Source organism: Peromyscus californicus, unplaced genomic scaffold (assembly GCF_007827085.1).
Source record: "Peromyscus californicus insignis strain IS unplaced genomic scaffold, ASM782708v3 Scaffold_21__1_contigs__length_65335640, whole genome shotgun sequence".
Lineage (NCBI taxonomy): Eukaryota > Metazoa > Chordata > Mammalia > Rodentia > Cricetidae > Peromyscus > Peromyscus californicus.
In genome coordinates, this window is record NW_026294514.1 from 38,586,343 (window position 1) to 38,611,575 (window position 25,233).

The 25,233-nt window shown below is 43.9% G+C and overlaps 3 protein-coding genes across 6 annotated transcripts in view; 1 reads left to right on the plus strand and 2 right to left on the minus strand.

Annotated features, from left to right (window-relative positions):
- The window catches only part of Myom1 (myomesin 1), a 144,166-nt gene extending 129,061 nt beyond the window's left edge, over positions 1-15,105 (minus strand). For 2 of the 4 annotated variants that reach the window (XM_052750104.1, XM_052750100.1), the window contains exons 1-2: positions 14,994-15,102; positions 13,437-13,600 (exon numbers count right to left, since the gene is read on the minus strand). In XM_052750104.1, coding sequence (XP_052606064.1) covers positions 13,437-13,484 — 48 coding nt within the window. In that variant the 5' untranslated portion in view covers positions 13,485-13,600; positions 14,994-15,102. Of the gene's footprint in view, positions 1-13,436; positions 13,601-14,993 lie in introns of all 4 variants that reach the window. The other 2 variants (XM_052750101.1, XM_052750102.1) reach the window with 2 other exon arrangements.
- A 338-nt stretch (positions 15,106-15,443) lies between these two features.
- Positions 15,444-24,607, plus strand: LOC128117783 (myosin regulatory light polypeptide 9). Its single transcript, XM_052750105.1, has 4 exons — positions 15,444-15,570; positions 21,217-21,415; positions 22,060-22,221; positions 24,101-24,607. The coding sequence occupies exons 2-4, from the start codon at positions 21,232-21,234 to the stop codon at positions 24,271-24,273; spliced, it is 519 nt and encodes a 172-aa protein (XP_052606065.1). The 5' UTR covers positions 15,444-15,570; positions 21,217-21,231; the 3' UTR covers positions 24,274-24,607.
- On the minus strand, positions 15,581-21,210 carry LOC128117784 (60S ribosomal protein L28-like). The gene has a single exon (XM_052750106.1). It carries the CDS (start codon positions 19,091-19,093, stop codon positions 18,806-18,808), a length of 288 nt encoding a protein of 95 aa, XP_052606066.1. The 5' UTR covers positions 19,094-21,210; the 3' UTR covers positions 15,581-18,805.
- Positions 24,608-25,233: the final 626 nt, after the last annotated feature.

Below are 25,233 nucleotides of genomic sequence, written 5' to 3' on the forward strand. Positions count from 1 at the left end.
TGGAAATCAGCGAGAGAACAGGGCCTAGAACTCTTACCAGAAGCCAAGTTTCACCTAGTTATTAAATGAACCAGTTCTGAACTAGATCTAGAGCTAAAATTAGAGTTAGTTATCTGAGCAGTGGCAAAATGCAGCCAACAGTCTTCACCGGGCCCTGCAGGCTGCAAATGGCCTGAGCAAGCTCCCTCCAAACTAGGCAGAAGGGAAGGATTTCTGGGTCAACGGTCCTGGGAAAGGGCAAACCTGTGATGGAACAGCGCTAGCAGATAAGTGACAAGACGGGTCTCACATCCACTCAGATCCTGTCCGCTGCCATGTCCCTGGAGGAAGAGCTCAAACCATTCCACAGAGGCCTTGGTTTTCTGTGGAATGCTACACTCGTGCCTTCAAATATTAATTTCTTTCTGTTCTTTCCTGTTGCCTGTATCTCCTTCTCTCACTTCTTCCCTCCATCACAAGAATCTTTACTCTGCCGATCTAGACCCTCTGTATTAACTGTTTCTCACTGCTGTGGCAAAATCCCTGAAAAAAAGAGTAAGGAAAGAAGGGCTTGTTTGGGCTCACAGCCTGGGGCTGTGGTCCACCCTGGGAGGGAAGGTATAGAGACAGGAGCATGAAGCCACTGGTCACATTATGTTCAGTCAGGAAGCAGAGCGAGAGATGCATGCTGGTGCTTCGGTGGCTTTCTCCTTTTCACTCAGTCTGGGCCCCCAGACCATGCCATGGTGCCACCCACATTCAAGGTGAGTCTTTGCTGCTCAGTTAAACCTTTCTGGAAACGTCCTTAAAGACACACCCAGAGGCATGTTTCTATGGTGATTCTAATTCCTACCAAGTTGACAACCAAGATTAACTACCACACTCTCCATGTTTGCTTGAGGAGGGAAGCCCTTGGTTGCTAAGTTGAATCTGTTGGTTAAGTCCGCAGAGGCTGATAAATATTTCTGCACAAGCAGACAAAGAGTGAGTAGTCAGCGGCACTAATGGGAACTCTTACTGATGCAGAGGTGGAGGAGGGACCTTGGCTTCCACCACCACCGCAGATCTAAACCCCACCCTTGACACTTCTCTTCCTAGACTGACTACATCTTCTGGGGTGAATGAGGGCAGAGTTTATTATGAATGGGGCAGCATCTTTTTTGTTTTTGTGGTTTTTGTTGTTTGTTTGTTTGTTTTGTTTTTTTGAGACAGCGTTTCTTTGTGTAGCACCCCTGGCTGTCCTGGATCTCGCTCTGTAGACCAGGCTAGCCTCAAACTCAGAGATCTGCCTGCCTCTGCCTCCTGAGTACTGGGATTAAAAGTGTGCCCCACCACCGCCCCACTTGTGCGGCAGCATCTTAAATGACAAGCAGGTCCCAAGCCCATCTGAGCCGTAACTACCTGTAACATAGTCTAAGATACCCCAATGTCCCCCAAGATAATGAGAATTAACTATACTATCTGTTAACCTTGATCCACGCCCTGCTCGCACCATGCCCCTCTGCTCACCAGTGGGAAATGAAGGGCTCTGTGCATGCTGGGAAGTTCTCCTGAGGCTAAACACTAAGTGAGTCGGGGCAGCTGTCTGCTCGGTTTCTCTCCTTTTCCCTCTCGCCCCACCCCATCCCCCTTCCCGTGCTTCTGACAGAATCATTGCTTGACTTGGGCTGCACTGTTTCCCTCTCATTGTCAAGTGATGTGTGTCAGAAAAAAAAATACGTTTGAATTTCCAGAGACAGCAAATTACACAATGTTGCATTTTGAGAAGAATGATGTCTCTATCATTGTTTCCACACAAAGGCATTAGCAACCAGGACCAAAATTCACCCATGGATCCATTTATTTTCCAGACTAACAGACACATTAAATGTAATTTGTCAGAATTATTGAAAGCTGAGATCCACTCACGCATCAGCACTAAGACACACTGTCAAAAAGAAAGCCTGGGCACTATGATGAACCACAGCAAGCCAGGTCCTAAAGCCAAGGCAGAATCAGGGCTGCAGCTGGGGACGGAGGATGGACAGACAGCTCATTCCATCTTCTCTCCCTTAGTGCCTCCCTGGGGCCCCTCCTTGCTTTTCCAGCTACCCTCCCTCACATCGTTTAGGAAATCTTGGCCATGGACCCCACATCCTCCTCCGGCCCCGCCCCTCTCTGCTTTCCTAATGCTGCCCCTTAGTTCCAGCCACAGGTAAGTCCTTGCAATGCCCCAAGCTCTGGGACTTGAATGCCTCAGCACCCCCCCCCACCCCGTGCCCCACTCCTCTCAAGTTGCCGAGCACGAGCACGCTTCTTTCCATGCTTCACTCCCTGTCACCCCCTTTGGGGAAATGTCCCAATTCCCCTAGGTTGTGAATTTATGATATGATATGTAAACAATGTCTTTATCTGTCTTCTGTACTGTGAATTACCTGCACACAGAAGCTAGTCTTTTTGCGTAGGACTCCCAGTATCTAGCATATCTCTCGACACATAACGGGCATTTGATAAGGAATCAGGGACTACTTTGAGGTGGGGAAAACAAGACCTATGAGACAGCCGGGCCCAGGATCAACAGATGAGTAACAGATCAGAACAGCTTTCGGTACCATCTACTCTGCATTTGTCTCCAGAGCTGGCGACAGAGCCAGCCAAACCACTATGCCCTGAGCCTGTAAGAGTCAGATTCCTGGAGACAGAAAGTGGAATGGGCAGTGGCCAGGGGCTGGGGTGGTGTGTTTGATGGGTACAAAATTTTGGTTGGGAGAGGTGAAAAGTTGCAGAGATGAGTGAGGGTAGCATACTTAATGCCACAGAATGGCCTATAAAATGGTTAAAGTGGGAAGCAGGGGTCGGGGGGACTCTTCCTGACTCATAACTGCTCTGTATGGCCAGTTCACCATCTATGAGTCACAGATGCTCAGAGCCCCGCCCTCCAACAGATAGACTTGACTCTCGTAGATCAGGGAAAGGCAAGAAAGAGTTGTGCTCCCCACAAAGGAGGCAACAGTTCCAGCAGGAACAAGTGCTGCTCTGTGTAGGGGGCAGTGTGGACCCCAGACTGTGGTTCTCATCAATCTGATGATGTCTGTAGTCAGGGTAGACTTTCTTTACATTAAGCTCTTACAAACCTCCATGTTGCTGAGAACGCCTGTACATTGCATACCATGCCAGTTCTATGCAAATATTGTGTTTAACTTTTTGATTTTTTTTTTCTTTTTTTTTTTTTTTTCTTCTGGAGCTGAGGACCGAACCCAGGGCCATGTGCTTGCTAGGCAAGCGCTCTACCACTGAGCTAAATTCCCAACCAACTTTTTGATTTTTACCGAATCTCTGAAAGATACTTACTATTCCCAAGTATAAATGAGAAAAGTAAAGTTCTGAGAGGCTAGGCAGGGCTGCTTCTCTGGCTCTCTGAAGTTACTGGAAGTCACAAAACTAGTAGAGAATAGAGTTAAGCTTTAAGTCCAGTTCCAGCACGCTCTACAGGCCCACTCTGTTTGCTCACAACAGGTATGCACTCTGTACCTGCTCTGCTTATATCCCTTCCTGAGCACAGCTACCCTGCTTACCATTCCTGCTGGGGTTCTTGCTTGCCAACCGCAGATGATGGTTGACTCCAGATCCAAAAGTACCTGATGTATATCCTGGCCAGCAAGCAGCCTACAGAACATAGACTGGCCCAAAAAGGTGAATGAAACTAGATGACATGTTTCTCTTGAGAAACCCAATGTGGATATACTGCTAAAACACTTAGCAGCAGGAACAAAAGTCAAAAAAGCTAACCAAGAGATGCCTTGAGTTTATTTAGAATCAGGTAAGCCACAGCAAACTGAGGTTAGGAGGAACCTCAGGGTAAGGGTGGTGGAGGAAGGCAAGGTAAGGTGGTGGTGGAGGGACCCCAGGGTAAGGGTGGTGGAGGAAGGCAAGGTAAGGTGGTGGTGGAGGGACCTCAGGGTAAGGGTGGTGGAGGGACCTCAGGGTAAGGGTGGTGGAGGAAGGCAAGATAAGGTGGTGGAGGAAGGCAGTTAGCAGAGGACGAGCAAGAGAGCAGCAGTGCAATCGGAGAACAACCATCCTGCCCGTGAGACAAAAAGCAAGGGGCCCGTCCCTCAGGTTACCTGTGTGTTCTTCAACTCCCGGGGCCGTGTGGATCCCTAAAGCAGGTGACTTTCTCTTGGACTCTTTGAACTGTCTCTATTCCTTATGGTCAAACAAGTGAAAATACAGTACTATATTAACCGTCTTATAGTCTAGAGATTATGCTTGTATTTGTCCTATCTATCATAGACCATTTCCATTCTAATTTTCCTTATTATAGTCTTTTATTAAAGCAGAACCATAAGTTGTATACTTCCACCAATTCAGACAAAACTAACCCTATTCATGCAAAGTCTACTAATATGAAGGACTGGTCGTTGCCTGGGTTTAGGGAAGGGGAGACGCCAGAGAATTAGGAAGATGCCTCTGCAAAGGGGCGGGAAGCTCTGAGGAGTGATGTGAACACTCTCTATCTTGGTTGTGGTGATGGTTTCACAGGAATATGCACATGTCAAAACTTATCACACTGTATTGCTTAGTTTAAATGTGTTGTAATTGCATGTTAGAAAATACCTTAAAGCCATTTAAAATTTTGATATTCTCCCCAACAAAAGCACAGGATTCCATTCTGCTTACTATGCTTATGCTTACCTATGACATGTCTACAATCGGTCACCATACATATTATAAGAGATTATTCCTGGGGTTGGTCTCGAACTTGATCTGTAGCCCAGGCAGGACTTGAATTTGCAATTGTCTGTGTTCAGCCTCCTGGGTGCCTGGGGTTCTAAGTCTGCACCACCAGATGTGGCTCTCAGTTTCTGCATTTTATTTTCCAGCTGTATTTCATTTTAAAAAGATGTCTTTCATCATTGTTTATGACACTTGGGAAAAGAGGTGTTGAGCTTCATAGTTTCAAATTTTTACCATTACAATTTTTTCATCCATTGGCCAATTTTCTGTGTTGCAGGAATTTTAATTGGTCTTTTAACAAAAACCCAGAGCCAGATATTGGGGTAAATGCTGAAAGATCAGAGGAAACAAGCCACAGCCACTTCTCACCTCACCAACTCCTCAGCCGAAAGGGGATGATCCTGTCTCCAGAATCCTCAGACTGAATGCCCCTGAGTCCTCAGCCAAAAGGACTGAGCTCCTGTCTCCCCCTTATATACCTTACATGCCTTTCTCTGTCCAGCCATATCACTTCCTGTCGTAACCTTCCTAGTTCTGGGATTAATGGTGTGTGTGCTTCCCAAATACTGGGAGCAAAGGTATGAGATCCCGAGTGCTGGGATTAGTGTGTGTGCCTCCACTGCCTGGCTCTGTTTCTCCTTTAAACTGGATTAATCTCGTGTAGTCCAGGGTTGCTTTGAACTCATGGAAATCCAGATGGATCTCTGCCTCCCAAGTGCTAGGATTAAAGGTATGTGCTATCACTGCCTGGCCTCTATGTTTAATCTAGTGGCTGCCTCTGTCCTCTGATCTTCAGGCAAATATTATTTGTACAAATAAAATATCACCACATTTCTGTTTTTAAACTTAGTAGCATCTGGTTTGGAGGAATCTTGCTCATTTATAGTACTGTAAGGTTATGCTAAGACACGATCTTTCATGAGGCATTTTATATGAAATTATTTTAACACAGAATTACTATAAGAATTAATGTAGTGGTGCTAAGTATTTTCTTTATTGTCATCTTTTGCCTTGGATAATACTTTTTATTAAGCCTATCTATCCAAACAATAGCTAACCTATCTATGGCTAATCTGGCCATCTGTGCAGCTGAGGAAATTTCACGTTGGACCTAGGAGACCGAAAGAAATTTGATGGCATTCAATGTGGCTGAGTTTCAAACAGCACTACTCTCATCATTTAACTACTCCCTAAAGTGTCCTGTGTCTTCTCTACTGCTTTTGCCCCAGTCTTTCTTAGAGATTGATTTATTTATTTTAAGAATGCGTGCTCTACCGGGCGGTGGTGGCGCACGCCTTTAATCCCAGCACTCGGGAGGCAGAGCCAGGCGGATCTCTGTGAGTTCGAGGCCAGCCTGGTCTCCAAAGCGAGTTCCAGGAAAGGCGCAAAGCTACACAGAGAAACCCTGTCTCGAAAAAACCAAAAAAAAAAAAAAAAAAAAAGAATGCGTGCTCTGTCTGCACGTACAACTTTATGCCAGAAGAGGGCATCAGATCTCACTACAGATAGCTGTGAGCTAACCATGTGGTTGGTTGCTGGGAATGGAACTCAGGACCTCTGGAAGAACAGCCAGTGCTCTTAACCACTGAGCCATCTCTCCAGCCCTTGCCCCCAATTTTTATAGTGCACAGCCTTAAAGTTTTTATTGTATTCAGATTACACACCTGCTATTCTGAAAGGCACTGGGAATACAAAGGAAGGACCTAAAACCTTCATATGGTTTTCTTCTTCCTCACCCAAGTATGAGTGTAACACACAGGTGGACAGTAAAGAATCCTGACCTAGGGAGGCCCTTCAGGTTAACCTCTGGGCCTATGGCTTTCAGGGGCTAGGAAATAGCACCAAGAATAGTGCTTTCCTAACTGGGTGCTCTGTAGCCAACACAAACGGGGGGTGTTCTGTGTGAAATACTGACCAGTTACATAGATGAGAAATTTTGTCTGCCATCGCTTCTCTGGGAAATGAGAACTCAGCATAAATCCAGAGCATAACTACAGATGCTTGGCAATGTAGCTATTTCCTAAAGTACGGATTTCAGTGGGGGTGAGCCTTACTGGGGAGTTCCACAAGGTTCATATACACTCTCTCTCTGGGAAAAAGAAAGAAATGAGTAAGTGTTACAGTTTAGATACGCGTTCCCCAAAGACCCATCTGTTAAAGGCTTGGTCTCCTGGCTCCTCCCACCCCTCTGAAGCCAACCACCTGCATCTCTATTTGCCTACAGTCACACTGCCGTCTGATTTCCTCGGCCTCCATGTTCTACTCTAAAAACTCTGTGACATTGGTCCCAATGGGACAATGCAGGATAATCACCTTAATTTAAGGCCAGCTCATTAGCAACCTTAATTCATTGTCTACCTTAATTCTCTTTGCAATGTAACCCAACAGACAAAGATTCTAGGAATTTGGATATGGATATCTTTGGGGGGTCATTATTCTGTCTACTAGGCACAGGATGCATTATAGCATTCTTGTTGATGGGAATAATCCAACAGAAAAAAGAACTGGATATTGCAGAAGAGGGCAGAACCACTAGTGTGACATAAGCAAGGAAACAGAGAAATAGGCTTTTTAGAACCAAGGATCAATTTCCCCCAGTTATCAACAGGAGGATCCTGGAGCAGATGTTGGGCAGTAGATAATAAAGTGATTATTTTCTCAGTGACCTACAAGCAAGATCAGCAACTGTAACAACAGGGCAGAAGTGAAAATGGGCAGAGAATATGGCTCAGTAAGTGCTTATATGGCAAGCATGGAGATTGGAGTTGGAGTTTGATCCCAAGAACCCATGTTTATAAATAAATAAATAAATAAATAAATAAATAAATAAATAAATAAATAAAGCCAAGATGGTGGTGAGAGTCAGAGATGGGCAGATCCTTGGGGTTTGGGCTTTGCTGGCCAACCAGCCTAGACTACCTAGAAGATTCCAGGCCAGTAAGACACCTATCTCAAAAATAAAGTACATGAGGAACAATATCTGAGGTTTCCCTCTAGCCTCTACATGTACACACATACATGTGTATGTTTATATGCACGCATGTATGCGCGCATCACACACACACACACACACACACACACACACACACACACACACACACAGAGGAGATACATTATAAACCTGACACCTAAGAGAAAAGAGCATGACAGTGCTAGAGACACATAAGAAGCATCAAGGACCCACTTGAAGCCTGTGATCATTGCCTTAGAATATGATCACTCACTCAATCTATGTCTTCCAGTCAAGCAGACAAAGAAATCTGCCATGTTAATGAATCAGGGTAAGCTCTATCACTTGAAATTTCAGGCCTCAATACAAACAAAGTTGTGTACTGACAAAGTTGCATGAATTTCTCCCTTAATCCTCACAAAAACTGAAAAATTAGATTACATTAATATTATCCTGGCGTTTTTCAGATAAGGAAACTAAAGGGGTTGCTAAAGTAAGCCTACACTATAATTCTGGTTTTATGTATTAATTTAAAAGGGAGTTAAAACTCATAGTTGCATCATAAAATCAACTCAATAAATATAATCTGAACAATATATTTATTCATTATCAATTAGAATCAATTATGTCAAGGTAACATTTTTGAAATAGCTTGTGATAGTAGGAATCTTTCTAACAACTGGGGCGGCCTGTCTTTAACTATTAGAGCTAGGTACAATTATCATGGTAATTGTTACTGTTCTTTTGGTATGCTTCATCTATATTCTGTCTTGCGTATTGCTTAGCATTCTAATTTTTCTAGGCTTTACTTACTTAGTTTTACTATCACGGAGTTAAGGGTTTAGCTCAGTGGTAAAATGCTTACTGAATATGTACAAGGCCCTAGGTTTGAGATCAGAAGTGAAAAAAAATAGTTAGCATAGAGTAAGTTTATTCAAATATCCTTAATTCAATTCCACATTTCATTTTTTTTCTTTCTTTCTTTTTTGGAGACAGTCCTCAAACTAGTAGCTGAAGATGACTGGATAGTCGGGCCTCCTCCTCCCAAGTGCACAGATTACAGGCATACACTGCCACTCTGGGTTTATATAGTGCAGAGGATTAAGCTCAGGGCTTTGTGCTAGCAAGCACTCTACCAACTGTACTATGTGCCCAGCCTGAATCCCACATTGCTTTTACCTTCTTTATCATTCCTCAACTTAAAAATAATTTTGATTAAAATCATTATATGAATGTATGAGAATTTCTAAGATTTAATGAAAATATTACATTGAAAATAATTTTGGGAGCTGGAGAGATGGCTCAGAGATTGGGAGCACCCGCTGCTCTTCCAGAGGTCCTGATTTCAATTCCCAGCAACTACATGGTGGCTCACAACCATTTACAATGAGATCTGGTGCCCTCTTCTGGCCTGCAGGCATACATGCAGGCAGAACACTGTATACATAATAAATAAATAAATAAATCTTAAAAAAAAAAGAAAATAAGCCGGGAGGTGGTAGGGCACGCCTTTAATCCTAGCACTTGGGAAGCAGAGGCAGGCAGATCTCTGTGAGTTCAAGGCCAGCCTGGTCTACAACGTGAATTCCAGGAAAGGCGCAAAGCTACACAGAGAAACTCTGTCTTGAAAAAACAAAACAAAACAAAACAACAACAACAAAGAAATGATTTTTTAAAAAAAAGAAAAGAATTCTTGGGGCTGGAGAGATGACTAAGTAGTTAAGAACACATGTTGCTCTTGTAGTGGAGCCGGTATTACTTCCCAGCACCCACATGGTGGCTTACAGTTATCCATAGCTCCAGTTCCAGGGGATTCAATACTCTCTTCTGACCTCCAAGGGCACTTGTTACACATAAATACATGCAAGCAAAACACTCATATGCAAAATAAACTAAATATATATATTGGTTTTTCGAGACAGGGTTTCTCTGTGTAGCTTTGCGCCTTTCCTGGAACTCACTCTGTAGCCCAGGCTGGCCTCAAACTCACAAAGATCCACCTGCCTCTGCCTCCTGAGTGCTGAGATTAAAGGCGTGCGCCACCACCACCCGGCTAATATAAAACGTTTTTAAGATAAAAAAAATAATACTGACTAAAATTAGAAACCAGAAATTCTTCATTCCTGTTGACTTTTCTATGCACTTCTAATGCACGATTTGTAGTCCATTTGTCACTCTGGTGCTCTAAATTTAATTATCAGACAGACTTATTTAAACATCCTCTTCACTGAAAAGACAAGAGCTCCTCCCGCTGTTTTCCGAGACTAACAGGTTAATGCCCATTGTTTCATCATACAGATCTCACCTGCAAAGAGTTAGAATTTATGTTGTTAAAACCAGAAGGACAGAGCTGGAGATGTGGCTGAGTTTGTATCGTGCTGGTCTAGTGTGCATGAAGCCCTCACTATGATTCCCAGAGTGGGACAGAAACAGGCATATGGCACATGCTATAACTGACCCCAGCACTTGGGAGGTAGAGGTAGGAGAATGAGGAGTTCAGGGTCATTCTCAGCTACTTACAGAATTTAAATCCAGCCTGGGACTACATAAGACCATATCTCAAAGCACAAACAAACACGAATGTAAGCCCATATTTCTCAACATTCAATAGTTTCTTACATGCAACAAAAGTCAAAAGTGATCGAGCCAATGAGATAGCTAAGTGGGAAACGGTGCTTGCCACGGAGCCCGCCGACTGAAATTTCATCCCTGAGACCCACGTGGTAAAAGACGAGACCTGAGTCCCACAAGTTGGCCTTTTGACTTGTACGCGTGCGGACATGGAGAGACACACACACACACACACACACACACCATTTTTTTACAAAGAAATAGAAAACATGGATTTTTCAATTGCGCTACTAACTAGCTATCTGCACTCAAGTTAGTAGCCAATTATCGAAGATCTGCTGGTGTTCACAGCTGGATATTAAATGCGGAGAGAGGGATGAATTTGCCTCATGCTTCTTTCTCTCCTACCCCTGGGAAACCAAAGACATAAATTATACTCTTGGCTTTTGGATGACTATTTGGATAACCTGTGCAAATAACTGAAGTATATTGGATCTCATTTTATGTGAGAAAAGCAAATGATAATGAAGGTCCCATGGGTCTGAGGGAGGGATTAAATATAACGTAAACACCTAGCATATGCTTAGGCACACGGTAACTTTTTATTAGCTCCTTCTTTCTGTTTAGCCCCGACCTCAGAAAAATAAATATCTTACTCTGAGGAAGGAGAAATAAATATTGTCATTTTTGTATTCATAGTACCCCCAAATAATCATTGTAATACTGAGCCCCCCCCCCAAACATTAGTGTAGTGTTTTCTCAATCTTAGCCCTTTAGACAGCAATCTCTGACTTCTACTCCCTACATCCCAGTAGCAGCCCTGTTTATGACTATCCCAAATGTCTCCTGATGTTGCCAAGTGTTCCTTTAGAGCACTAGTTCTCAACATGTGGGTCACAACTTCTCGGGGATTGGAATGACCCTTTCACAGGGGTCGACTAAGACCATCAGAAAACACAGATATTTACATTACGATTCATAACAGTAGCCAAATTTCAGTTACAAAGTAGCAACTAAAATAATTTTTTGTTGGGGGTCACCACAACGTGAGGAACTGTATTAAAGGGTCAAAGCATTAGGAAGGCAAAATCTACACTCCTTAACCCTGGCTATTGAGAACCACAGCATCAGTGGAAGACAACCTCACATTTTAGTGGGATGTGAGTGCTATTTCGAGAGAGGAACCCTAGGAGATAATAAAAATTTAGAGACACCATAGGGTGAGGCCCTATTCAGTCAGCACTCACAGGAAGAGGAGGGAAAACTTCTCCCTGCCATGTAGAATAGGGCAAGGAGGAGGCTGTGTGTAAGCCATAAAGGTCTTCAGCAAGAAGTGAAGCAGTCAGTTCCTTAATCTTGGACTTCTCAGCCTCCACAAAGTAGAAAACAAATTCTTGTTATTTAAGATGCCTAGCTTGAGAATATATATATATATATATATATATATATATATATATATATATATATATATGGCAGCCATGTGAATTAATACAGATTTTTAATAGGACATCTTGCAAAACATCACAGATATATATTGCTTAGTGATACACATTTCTTTTTAATTTTTATTGAATTTACTTATTTTGTGGGTGTCAATGGACAGCTTTTTTGGAAGTTGGTGTTCACCTGGAACAGCTCTCCCAGCTGAGAAAGTCCCATTCCTGCCTCCCCAAACCCCGCTCTCTCAGAGAAACTGCCAAAAGTCGAGTTCTACCCAGTTTGTCCTGTGCCTACGGTTCGCTCCACTCCTCCCCCTCCAAACCCTGTCCTCTCAGAGAAACTGTGGAAAGCCCAGTTCCAGGGCAGTGGCCCAAGACCCTGCTATAAGCTTACCATAGCACGAACCCGCCTTGGGGCATGTCATCACTCTGTGCCCCTAAGGGGTATTTAAACCACGCCCTTTAAACCGGCCATGTGATTTCTCTCCTGCCCCCCTCCCCCCACTTTCCTGAGAGTCACCCAGGACTGCTTTGCTCAGATTAAACCTGGTCCTTTACTTTTTAATTGGGCTCGATTTGGCTTACTGCGTTGGCGGAGAGACTTAATATCGGGGCTCGGAAACCTTTCAGTTGTGCTCTCCTTCTTCCATGTAGGTCCCAGGGATTGGATTTAGGTCATCAGATTTGGTGGCAGGCTGAGCCATCCTGCCAGCCCTGATATAAATTTCCTACTACAAGTTTCAGTTAAAAGTTTGAAAGCCGCCGGGCGGTGGTGGCGCACGCCTTTAATCCCAGCACTCGGGAGGCAGAGCCAGGCGGATCTCTGTGAGTTCGAGGCCAGCCTGGGCTACCAAGTGAGTTCCAGGAAAAGGCGCAAAGCTACACGGAGAAACCCTGTCTCGAAAAAAAAAAAAAAAAAAAAAAGTTTGAAAGCCAGCCGGGTGGTGGTGGTGCACGACTTTAATCCCAGCACTCAGGAGGCAGAGCCAGGTAGATCTGTGAGTTCGAGGCCAGCCGGGTCTAAGATCCAGGACAGGCACCAAAACTACACAGAGAAACCGTGTCTCGAAAAAACAAAAAAACAGCAACGAAAAAGTTTGAAAGCCACTAGAAGCAGAGTGGACGGCCCAGTGGGTAAAAGCACTTGCTGTGTGTGCCTGTAACTCCAACACCGAGAGGCAGACACAGGAGGATTCCACGGGCTCACTGGCCAGCCAGCTTAGTAGAAACTGGGAGCTTCTGGTTCAATGAAAGACAGTGCCAGAATAAGACACCTGAAGAAGACACTTGATATCTTGTTCTGGCTTCCACATGCTCATGCATGGTGTGTGTACCTGCACAATAAGTTATATGCACCACACAGTCACACACACACACACACTTTAAGCCACTCTTCTGTACATAGAAAAATCTTCTTAAGTCATAAATGAGGGGCTGGAGAGATAGCTCAGCAGTTAAGAATGCTGACTACTCTTCCAGAAATCCAAAGTTCAATTCCCACCACCCACAGGATAACTGTTGTCCTATGGGATCCGATGCCCTCTTCTGGTGTGCAGATGTACATGCAGACAAAACATCCATATGCACAAAATAAAATCATCAAGAAAAATAAAATTATAAATGACTTCATTTAATCAGAAAGCCCCGTAAGGCAGGCTGGAGAGATATTAGAAAAATGAGGTCAACCGAGCGACTTGCTCTCAGAGGTACGCAGCAGCTGCTTGAAGGAAAGATATGGAGCAGAACCCAGATTGTCAAACTTGTAGTGAGAAGGTTCTCACCTGCTGCTTTAGGAAGAGCTCTTCTAAGTTCCAAAAGAACAGGGACATCAAACAGCATCAGAGGCCTTCGGTAGTGGGCCTAATCATTAAAATTTCATATCAGGACATTAGGTAGAGTAGTAAAACTTCAATTAATTTTTCCACATTGACTTGGTTCTGTGGAGCTGAATAAAGGGTAAACAGAAACCAACTTTCACTCAGCCAGGTTCTTTGCCCCTCCAGACAAACTGGACATCGTTCCCTCCTTTCCTCCACTAACCCCTAGAACCAGTCCAGGTGCCCCCTGGGGACATCTTCCACTGGTCCCCAGGTGGGTCTATCTGCTCTTCCGTCACCTGTTCCATATTTGTTCCCTCTAATTCTCCACCTTTTCTGTTTCATCCCACAACCCCATCCCAGAGGCGGCAACTGTTCGTTTTTAAAACGGGCAAACCACAGCCCCCACCACAGTGTGGACCAGTTTAATACCTGTTAGCTGATCAGACAGGACACAACGGGAATTCCTCCAGAAGCAACAACGTGCTGTTTTCCAGGTGAAGGGGAAACTGAACTGCCCATTTCCTCCTCATTATCTCAGGGGTTTTGGTTTCCCCCTCAGCCAGCCCAGAATGCCTGAGCTTCCCAGTGTGACAGGCCACCACCTGTGTGCGGGGCTGCCTTGCAAGTCACACTCCAAGAACCCACCACTGTCTCTGACCCCTCAGCCCTCCTGAGTTTGTCCTGTCACAGCCTGCCACCAGCTGTGTCCCCAACCTTCCCCAAAAGTCATGTTGGACCCCCTTAAGACCTCGACGTCCCATAACCTGTTCTTGAAGACTTTTAATTCAGGGAGCTGGAGACGAATTACCCAATTCTTTGTATTTTTAGTTAGCACTGCAAGTGATTCATATTACCAAAGAAGGGAGGAAAATCTTGTTTGTCACCTATAGAATTAGGGCAACGTTTTTCTTCAGTGGCTTTACCTCTGAGTTAACTTTAAACCCTATCAATGCGCGTTCCATGAAGGAAAACAGTTGGTCTTAGGTACATTTAACACGTATCATTCAGGAAAAAGCGCCTTCGTTTTCGTGAGTCAAGGGACAGAGCTTTGAAGATGAAGCTGGAACTCTTAGAACTGCTCTGGTCTCAGGATCGTGATCTCGAGATGACCACCACCAATATACAGCCTTCGCCGGATTCCGGGCAGGGCCGAAGGGATCAAGGAGGCTTTTTCCTTTAACAATTGTTGGCAGCTGACTCACCAAGGAGACCTGGGGGGTAAATGGGTCCAGCACTTTAGTCCCATTTCACCAGGTCACCCTGGAGCGATGGGTGGAGCAGGAGTCACCATCAGGGTAAAGGGGACTGACTCTGGTAGGAAGTTCCAGGGAACGTTTCTGGGAGAGGGAGCCATCGAATTCATGAACTCTAAACCGAACCAGGGAGACCCTGGGGCCCAGAACGTTCACTGTTTCCTCCCACGTGGAAAGAGTGAGGTACTCCATAAAAGGCCACTTCGTAACTTTTCAAACCGCTCGCACACGCCCTCCCGCGCTGACCGGCCCCGGAGGTGCTGACCTCGACGCTGATTCACACCAACTTCCTGCACAGGCGCACTCCAGCCGGACGGGGACGCCGGGCGCTCCGGGGCGGAGCCAATGCCAGTCACGGGAGGCCCGCGGCATCTCTCTCTCTCTCTCTCCGCGATTTCCCTACATGGAAATTGGGCCCCGGGTCCCCGCCTCTCTCCCAGCTCTGGAATGCGGGCAAAGGAAAGCTACGGGACGGACGCAACCATCTGCTGAAAGGAAAGGGGGGGGGAAGCAGGATCACAATTCAAGGAGGGACGCAAAAAATGACCAAGAGTCAGTCCTTAGAACAAGAGATCCTCTACACGACCTTTTGTGTTCTAAGTTCCTCGCTCTGTACTCCCCATCGGCGCCCTGCGCGCTCCAACTGCTCGGGCATCTTCCCCGAGGTCCCCTCCGGTCAGCGCTGGCCCACGGAGGCGGCGGCGAATGGTGGCTAGGCTTACTTCCGGTCTGCTGGCGGAGGCCGGAAGTGGCCGTTCTCGGGCTGCTGGAGAGTTGTGAAGTCGGTGGGAGCGGTCGGCGGGGCTTCGCGGAGACACCCTTTCTTCTCGCGGCTGAGCAGGGTGAGTGGGGCTGGCCGCGGGGACGTGTGGGGCCCGACCTGAGAGGGTGTCCCCCCCCCGCGGGGCGGCGGTGAGCGCGGGGCCGCCCGGAGCCGCGGGGCGGGGAACGCACCTGGGCAGGTGTGTCTGCGCGATCGCGGGCTGAGCCCAGGCTGGCGGCTGTGGGTTCGAAAGCCGCGGGACTTGGGGCGGGCTGGGGCGGCCGGGACGCAGACTTTGTTCTGTTTGCCAAACTTGGAGCTTGGAAAATAAATGTTGCTTAGTTCGCTGGCGCCGCACGCCTGGGCGACTGCCGGCCCGCGAAACCAGAGCCCTGCAGGAGCTGACTCGGGAACTATGTTTGGTTGCTAACGTAAACTTGCCAAATTGGAGAGAGTTTGCAGATAAAACTGTAGCACAGCCCCTCTCTGCAGCTGTCGTTGCCGCTGTGCGGCTGCGTGCAGTAGGAAGAACCCATTCAAATTGGCGGCTCAGGGTGCGCTCCTCTAATCAGAACTTTTTCTTTAAGTGATCCATGAACAGGGAGGAGATTGGGGTTTTTCATTTGCTTCTCGAGGGGACTAAGTCGACTTTACACAGGAGTGTTTTTAGTTAGAGTCGTTCAGTAGGTGCATACAATATGTTATTGGATCTTTAGAGAGATCGATCTTAAGATTTTTAACTTCTTAAAATGCAAAAGTTGTATCAAAAGGTGAAGAAAGCAAATCTTTACTAAAATAGCTGGTATTTTCTTTTTGTGGATGGCCCTTGATGAGGATTAAATAGAAAAGCATTTTATCTTCAAAGGTGAGGCGTAGTTGACAAGTCATCCTGGCAACTAATTGACTTTTTAAAAGGTGTTCAGAACTCTTGGGTGTGGCTGTCTGGGAGATCGGACTCTCAACCGGAAGTGTGCCTAAGAAATGAAAACTTTCTTGGGACTGAAACACCAACTTGAAAATAACCCTTTCAAAAACTGAATTTGCAAGCCCCCTCCACACACAAAAATCTCATCATGGAAAAAAATGGCACTGATTTAAATGAGACAGATTTGAGCTGGAGTTCAAAGCAGGCCAAATACCTAGGTGTTAGCACCCTACGAGGTTCTGAGATGGGAGTTTTCTAAAGGATATATTTCCCGGTTTTAAGAGAGTTTTTCGTTAGATGGTATTTCCTAAGTATGCTTAGTTTAGGTGTTCTGTTAAAGAATTTTTATCTTTTACATGTATTACCAGTTTAGGAGTGTGAGGTTCTACTATTTTAACTTAGGCAGTCTCATGTATAAAGTATGGATCGGTCCTTCTTTTTATGTTTCATAGGCTGCTTTGTTGTTGTTATTTTAGATAAAGTTTAATTGTAGCCCATCCTGGCCTAAAACTTGAGACGGTCTTTCCTGCTTCAAGTGCTAGGATTATATTCCCAGTTATGAAACGCCACACCCAGCCTTAGCTTTTTCAAAACTTAAGATACTGTAGTTTCTATAAATTCTACATTTCTAAAGATTCTGAAAATCCCCTTTGCCCTTGGTATGTGTAGAAAGTCTCTCGGAGGATGTTTTTTGTTTGCCCCGGGTCATAGTCTGACATCTTCCTTGAGCATGAGGCTCCCATCTTAGCAAACTGCCAACACACCAGATTGCTTGGGCTGGGGGTGTGGCTCCGCGGTAGAGTGCTTAGCTAACGTGTGAGGCCCTAGGCTCAATCCCCAGAACTGCAGAACAAACAATCCACACCATACAAGTCATTGCTGCAGCACTGTCTCAGCTTAAAGCAAGGTTATGCTCTTACATCCCTAACCACCTTTGACTGTCCTGCCTTCTCTTCCTGATGCTGTGAAACCCTCATGTGTTTACCAGAAGGCCAGTCTGCACATCTTCCTGCTTTTCAAGTTTCACCCCAAAGATCTTTCACAAAGGCTTCCAAAGTGATCTCAGGTGATCCTCCCTTGCACCCTAAATAAAAAAATCGTTACAACGATTATAAAATATTTGCAATTTCACTTTGCTCTAACTTTTTAAACTAACATGAGAATTATGCTTTACAGCTGCTTCACTTTTTGTGATAGTTGAATGGTGTCTTAGAACCACAGCAAAGAGAAATCTACCACGGTCAAACATGATCTCTTTGATATCACAGTGTCCTCGTGATCCCTTTACCTAAGTTTATTCCAGCCATGCTTGTAGTTTGGTATGAAGAGATAAACAACTTCTGTTGTTTTGTATAGGTGTGTAGCTGACCATCCCACGGCTGTGAAGCTCCAAGTTTCTGTGTTGGGAGATAAACTCTTGAATCCATCTCATCTGCTTGAAAAAGTTGAGGCCCAGAGAGTAACTTACTCAACATTACATTATCAGATTTGGACAGAATTAACTCCTTGAATTAAGATGAACATCAGACTCTTGGTTGTAAAGATAGTTTAGAATTTCCAAGTGATAATGCATTGGATTATTTAGTCTCCTCTCCGATCTTGTAGAAATAAGTGAACAATTCTGAACTCTCAGTGTTTGATGATTGTATGCCACCTGATGAGTCGTTTTCTTTCTTCTTTTTTTGGAGACAGGGTCTCACTATGTATCCTTGGCTGTCCTGAAACTCACAGAGATCCATCTGTCTCTGCCTCCTGTTGTTGGGATTAAAGGCATTCACCACCATTCCCAGCTTCATTATGTCATTTTTGTGCATTGTTTTAACTTGAGCGTCATACCTCTGGAATGGGAAGTATGTAGCTCATTTCGTAAGTTGAACTAATCAATGCATTTCTTTATAGTTAGTTGCCTTTCCAACTATATTTTAACTTCTTTAAGATAGGTCAGATATGTGCTTTACATTTTTAACTTTTGACTAGTGTTCAATGCTAATAACATTTGATGTACATTAATATAATTAGCTGGTCCTAATACAGTCATTTGAATTAAGCATGGGATGGGCTAAAGTTCTGGGTGAAGTTATTGTTAATGCTAAATAAAACACCAAGAAAAAAATCTTTTCTCCTGTTTTGTAATGCATTTACTAATTTTTGTTTTTTGTGTGTGTGTGGTTGAAAAAGTCAGTGGACTCTATTGTTTCTGGGGTGTGGGGCTCCGGAATTCTTGGTGGGATGGTCTGTTTCCTCTTCACCACCACAGGCTTCTGGCTTCACAGGATGGCACTGGTCCTGCAGATGGCCACCATGTACAGATCAGGTCCATACTTGCTCTTTCGGATCATGTGCCTGAGACTGTTGATGGTGGCCCGTGCATTCTTGTTGATGGTGGTCCTTAACTATGAAGTGGCTGGTTTTCTCTGACCCATCTGCGTTTCATGACCACCACGACCCCTTTGCCTTCTGCTGCGGGCTGCACTCCCACAGTATTGTTGTGAATCAGCCTGTTGTAACCGACCTTCAGACTATTGGGCTTGGTGCTGTACGTCTGCTTATTCCTCTTAATCAGGAAACTGGAGCAGTTCTGAACCACCATCCATTGTAGATGGGTAGACATGGCAGTGCTCCTTTCCCTGTGGTGGCCAGAGACGAAAAGAGTGCATTTACTAATTTTTAAATTCATGGTTTAAATATTAGGAAATATATTCTTAAAAGTTACATGTTACTTTTAACATGTTAAGCATTTTTATAAAGAAATTTTAAGAGTACCCCCATCAAATTTAGTTTTACATGAGATTTTTGTAGATTAAAAATTCACCTTCGTCAGCCATTTGACCTGTGATTCTCATCAGTTCTTCTGTTCTTAAAATAACTGACATTCCTGTGTCATTGGGGGAAGGGAAACAATGCTGTCATACAAAACAGGCTATTTTTGAAGATGATTTTTGACTTGCAAAGGCATGTTATGCTTAAAATATTGAAGAGGTATGAACTAGTAAGTATGTGTCACTCAGTGGTCTCAACTCTCACTGAAGTTCTTGAGTGCATTTTAAGAGGCAGTAATAATAGTCTCTATAACACCTTGTCATTAACCATTTAGAGCAGGAGGGAAGAATATAACTGTGTAGTAAATGAGATGTACAGCCTCCCAACTATATCAGAGTGAAAATGTGCATTCATGAACGCTTTCAATGGGTTATAAAAGACAGTCTCCTAAAGGATAAATAGAAGTAGGAAAATTGAGAATATATAATTGCTGAGAATTTGTGAGAATATATAATGTCTTTCCAAAGGCATTTTGCTGTACTGCCTAATGTGCTGTAGTAGATGAACTAACTGGGTTTGTGACTGACCAGCTTTTTAAGAATTTCCTACTAAAATCTGAAACCAGATTGACATATAAAGTAATGTGAGCAGAGCTTTTCTGATTGTTTCCATAATTGTTTGTACTCTGTTGATGTGGTGTAATCAAGAATGTCAGAAATAGCTGCTTCTTTTTTTTTTTTTTTTTTTTTCTTCACTCATAGGAAACATTCTAAGGGTCACTTTGGGTGCTGGAATCTAGGTAGCGGTTCATTCTTTGCAGTCCACAGGCTTATTTTTAGAGCAAGGGCATGGTGCTTTGCGCATCATGGCTAAATGTTGTTTTCAGAACGTAAGCTTTAAAATTGTTATCTTGGTCAGAGTGGAGTCAGTAGTGCCTGTTTTAGCCCTGCCGGGGGACTATAACTCAACAGTGACTTAGTCTTGCTGATCAGGACTTTGCAGGCTGTCATCTCCAACTCACCTCTGAAGAATGGTACGCTAGAATTTTTTTATCTGATAGCTATGGGGTTTTCCACTTCAAATATTTTATATTGTTTTAAAGTTGCATGTTCACAGGAAAAATATATTTTCATCTTATGTATTAGATGTTCTTTTAAGTTTTACAGGGATAAATTTATCAGAGAGCAAAGATAGTATCTGTGATTTTAAGGTGTTCTTTAAATGAAATTGCTTTACAACTTGTGTTCTGATTTCAAAAGAGAAGTCTTAGTTATATCCAGTGTTGAGTGCAGAACAGGTCTGTATAAAGTACAGTCTGTAAGACTTAACTCCTGGTGAATTAACTTCAGTTTCTATGCTTTTATGTTAGCCTTTCAGCAAAATGTTCTTGAACTACATTGAATCCAGAAATGAGAGTGCAATCTGTAATGTTTTCTGAATGGAAGAACAGCATTTGTCAGTAGAGATTGGGAGGGAGGCCTGTCCATTGGTCATTCTTTCTCTGATGGACTAGAACTGCTATTTTAGGGGTGAGCTGCAAAAGGCTAGGCTTTTGAACATGAATTAGTACCTCTTAGCAACCCTGTAGTGCTAATGTATAAGAACTGTTACTGTTTCCCGTGTATCTAAGGTCCCTCCCCACACACACACACACATAGATACATACACCTCTCCTTGGTTTTTATTTTTCTTTTGTTGCTAGGTCCCATGGTAGCACTAGGGATGTGCAGTCTTGATGTGCTGTGAGCTTTGACATGATGTTGGTTGGAACTGGAAATAAGTGATGGTCTTTTTATAAAAATCTTTTAACTTTAAGAGTGAGTGAACTCAAAACTCAAGACTAGTTTTTCCCTTTTAGTTTGGTTGTTGGGGTGATAGTCCTGAATAGCTAGAAGTTTTTACCTGGTTATGTTACCCCACTGAAACATACCACTGACTGATATAAAGATGATTCCACTTATCTTTGTTAATCACTGTTATGATTCATACTTAGTAATCTCAGATACTGATTTTATTTCCCTTGAATTCTTTCTTAATTAGGATTTAACCATCACCATGTCGAGCAAAAGGGCAAAGACCAAGACCACCAAGAAGCGCCCTCAGCGCGCAACATCCAATGTGTTCGCCATGTTTGACCAGTCCCAGATCCAAGAGTTCAAAGAGGCCTTCAACATGATCGACCAGAACCGGGATGGCTTCATCGACAAGGAAGACTTGCACGACATGCTTGCTTCAATGGGTAATGTCCACTTACAATGTCGATGTATTGGGTAGAATTTCCTTCACATTTTTCATGATTCTTAAAGCTCTATGAAGCCATCTAAGTGATGAATTTTGAAACAGTGTTTCCCACTGGGGCAGACACCTGTCCCTACCTCAGGGTTGGGCTGAAGGACTGTGTGTGCATGCGTGTTTGTGGATGGGTGTTTGAGAAAGTGAGGGCTGAAGAGATGGCCAAGACTCAAGACTGCATACTGCTCTTGCAGAGGACTTGAGTTTGGTTCCCAGCACCTACATTCAGTAACTCACAACCACCTGTAACTCCATCTGCAGGGGGAGTCCTGCTCCTTTGGATTCTGTGGGCACCTGCACGCATTTGCACGTACCAGCACATACATACATACATACATACATACACAATGAAAAATAAATCCTTAAAAAGAGAAAGTGAAAGATCTTGATTAAAGGCAGTACTAATCCTTCTAGCATCTCACTGGAATATTATATACTTAACTATATGTCTCCAAACTTTCCCATAGTTTTGCTGTCATGAACCCAGATAGCCAACAATACAGCGGTTTCATTTCCTGCCAGAATGTTTACCGTGATTAATAGTTGGTGTATTTCCTAATGTGATTACGAATATGGGCTCCTTTTGTTTAGGAAAAAATCCAACTGATGAATATCTGGATGCCATGATGAATGAGGCCCCGGGGCCCATCAACTTCACCATGTTCCTCACCATGTTTGGAGAGAAGTTGAATGGCACAGACCCCGAAGATGTCATCAGAAATGCCTTCGCTTGCTTTGACGAGGAAGCAACAGGTAAGTCAGGGGTAATGTAATCACAGAGTTGGTTTTTAGTTAGGTAACAAAATATGCAGTACTTCAAATGTAGTGAATCAGCACTTTTTGAAGAAGGTTTTCTTTGCAGCTTTCTTTTGGTGCGCTCATCACTCACCTTACTCCTCCTCTCCTTAAGTATTAGTAGTTTTCAGAGGTTCGTTGGTTCCATTTGCAACGTCTTTGGGAAACATATTTACACTCTTATTTAAAGGTTAATTCCTCCAGGGTCCTGGCTGTCAGTGCTGGGTTACATGAGTAACTGACCAGAGGAACCTGGTAAATTGCTACAGACCACAGCACAGCACAGCACTGTCTTGTGTTTGCCTATCGGGCGTCTCTCAACTCCAGAATCGTTCAGTGTCTGATAGCTGTGTAATTCGGGGCAGGTCACTTCGGTACGGTTCTCTTTCTGTTTTTGATGAAACTGGCAATAATATGACCTATCTCATAGAGCTGTTGAGAGGATGAACTGGGGAAACGACATGGTGTCCTTAGTGCCTAGCATGCTGCTGACGTAGTTGACTGAGGAGAATGAAGTGCTAGTTGTGGTGTAGCAGCAGGACTGGCCTGTAAGCCCAGCACTCAGAAGGCTGAGTCTGGAATCATGGGTTTGGGCTACCCAGTAAGAAGACTATATCCCAAAAAACAAACCATTAAAACAAAAAGTGTTAACTATAGGAATGCCTAGTCCTTTGGCAAAAGTAGAAGGACCAGCATATTTTCTAAGATTTCCACTTTGTGGCTCAGCCAGCGTGTGTAGAGAGGGAAGGCACACCTCTGATTTCCTACATTACATAGGCTAGTTTAAATGCTGGTTGTTGTCAGGGCCAGCTGAGGGAAGCATGGTCTCCTCACTCTAGCTTTCAAACTCCCCACAGAATGGCCATCTTCTGATTTTCATGTATGGCCCTCATCCACAAAAGAGGCACACATGAGCACATGTGAGTGTGATTTTGTAGACTTTCTCTTGGCTCCTCAAAAACAGTGAGTCTTTCCTTTCCATGCACCAAGTTGTTTACTTGTGCCTATCTCCTGACACATTCATGGTTGATTTATTTTAGTTGTGTTAATTTATGTGCCAATCAAGTGAGTTGGCTGAAGATAATGATTTATTTCTACAAAGCTACACTCCTAAGATTTTAGGGATTTTTTTGTTTGTTTTGTTTTGTTTTGTTTTTCCAGACAGGTTTTCTCTGTGTAGCTTTGCGCCTTTCCTGGAACTCACTTGGTAGCCCAGGCTGGCCTCGAACTCACAGAGATCCGCCTGGCTCTGCCTCCCGAGTGCTGGGATTAAAGGCGTGCGCCACCACCGCCCGGCTAGGGATCTCTTAAAAATGTAGGATTAGGGTTTCTTTTTTATTTCTCATTTTGTTTGTCGAGCTCACTTTGTATGAAATACATTCTTAGTGTATTAGTTTCACATGCCAGGAAGTTGTCAGAGTCTTTTCTTTTTTGCTTTATGATTAAACCTGTTTCATTTATTTTCTACCTTAATTTATTAAAGGTTCTTAATCATTATGCATACAAGTTACTTGGGGAGCTCTTTAAAACTCCCAGTCCTAGAAAAGAAATCAGGGCTGAAACAGGATCCTGCTTCTGCTCTGTAAGTAATTGCATTCTTTTTGGCAGGTGGGTTTTATGAAAATGATGTCAGGTAGCAGGTGATTGCTATTGACTTGTACAATAGGTATAGCCTCTTGCTGAACACCAAAAAGAAGGATGTGGGGTGGGCAGACAGAGCAGAGTAATGCCATTGAGCATCTGGTCGTCTCTGTACTAGGGTTGCCAGAGCCGGTGGAAATACATAGGCTGTGCTGTTGGGTATGGGTGTTCTGACCCTCGGTTCCTTATTCTCCAGGCACCATCCAGGAGGATTACCTGAGGGAACTGCTGACCACCATGGGCGATCGGTTCACAGATGAGGAAGTGGATGAGCTGTACCGGGAGGCCCCCATTGACAAAAAGGGGAATTTCAACTACATCGAGTTCACACGCATCCTCAAGCACGGAGCCAAAGAAAAGGACGACTGAAGAGCTCCAAATTCCAGCCAAATGTTCCCTGTTGCCACTTGGGGTATTTCTGAGATCTCCCTCCTGGAACCTGTTACATGCCCTAGCTTCCTCTTTTCCCCTTTCTTGTTTTGTATTTATATAATCTCAGCCTCTTTGGGCCACATGTACCTTTATAATCAGACTGGAAATGGGACTTTCTGTCATTATCCGACTAGAAAGTGAGGTCATTAACTTACAGGCAGTCTTGTCCCTCCTGTGTATAACTGCAGCCCACACAGAGTCAATATATTTTTTCAGAGAAAGTTATCCACTCAATTTTTTCTGAATGATAATTAAACTTTCTGATAAAATACTTAGTCGTTTAAACTTATTTCCCACGTGACTTTAGTTTCACTTGCGTCTTTGAAAGCAGGGTAGAAGAGGTAAATGTCGTTCCTATCCAAGCTTGCCCGGACCCCCTCCGGTGTTCCTTGTGTTTTTTAAAGCAGTCCCAGTTTCCTCTGCTCCTGTTTATTTCTCCCCTCCTAGGGAAATCAGATTTTAACTGCCCTATTTGAGTTTCCTCGACTTGGTCTTCAGTTTTGGAAATAATTCCTGCAGAATTGTGGTCCCTTGAGTAGCTGAGAAGACTGGAGTTTGATGCTCTTGCTTTATCGCTTCCCACTTTTAACTTCGGTACATTACTTCCTGCCACCTAAAATAAGATCAGGCCACTGAATATACCACTTTTCATTTGTTCTATTTAAAAACTATTTCAGCTTTAAAGGTTCTGTGGAATGCTTTTAACAAAGATTTCTGTGTTATATTTCCAGCTGTTGGAAATACACATAGAATTTTTTTTTTCTGTTGTGTAGTTTTTCCTTATTATAGCAACCCCTATTGAAAGACCATGTTTGTTTATGCAGAGAGATTCATCATGAGCCCATGTATGAGTTTTAGACATTCCTGACCTACCCACAGTCAGAACAGCTGTGGCTG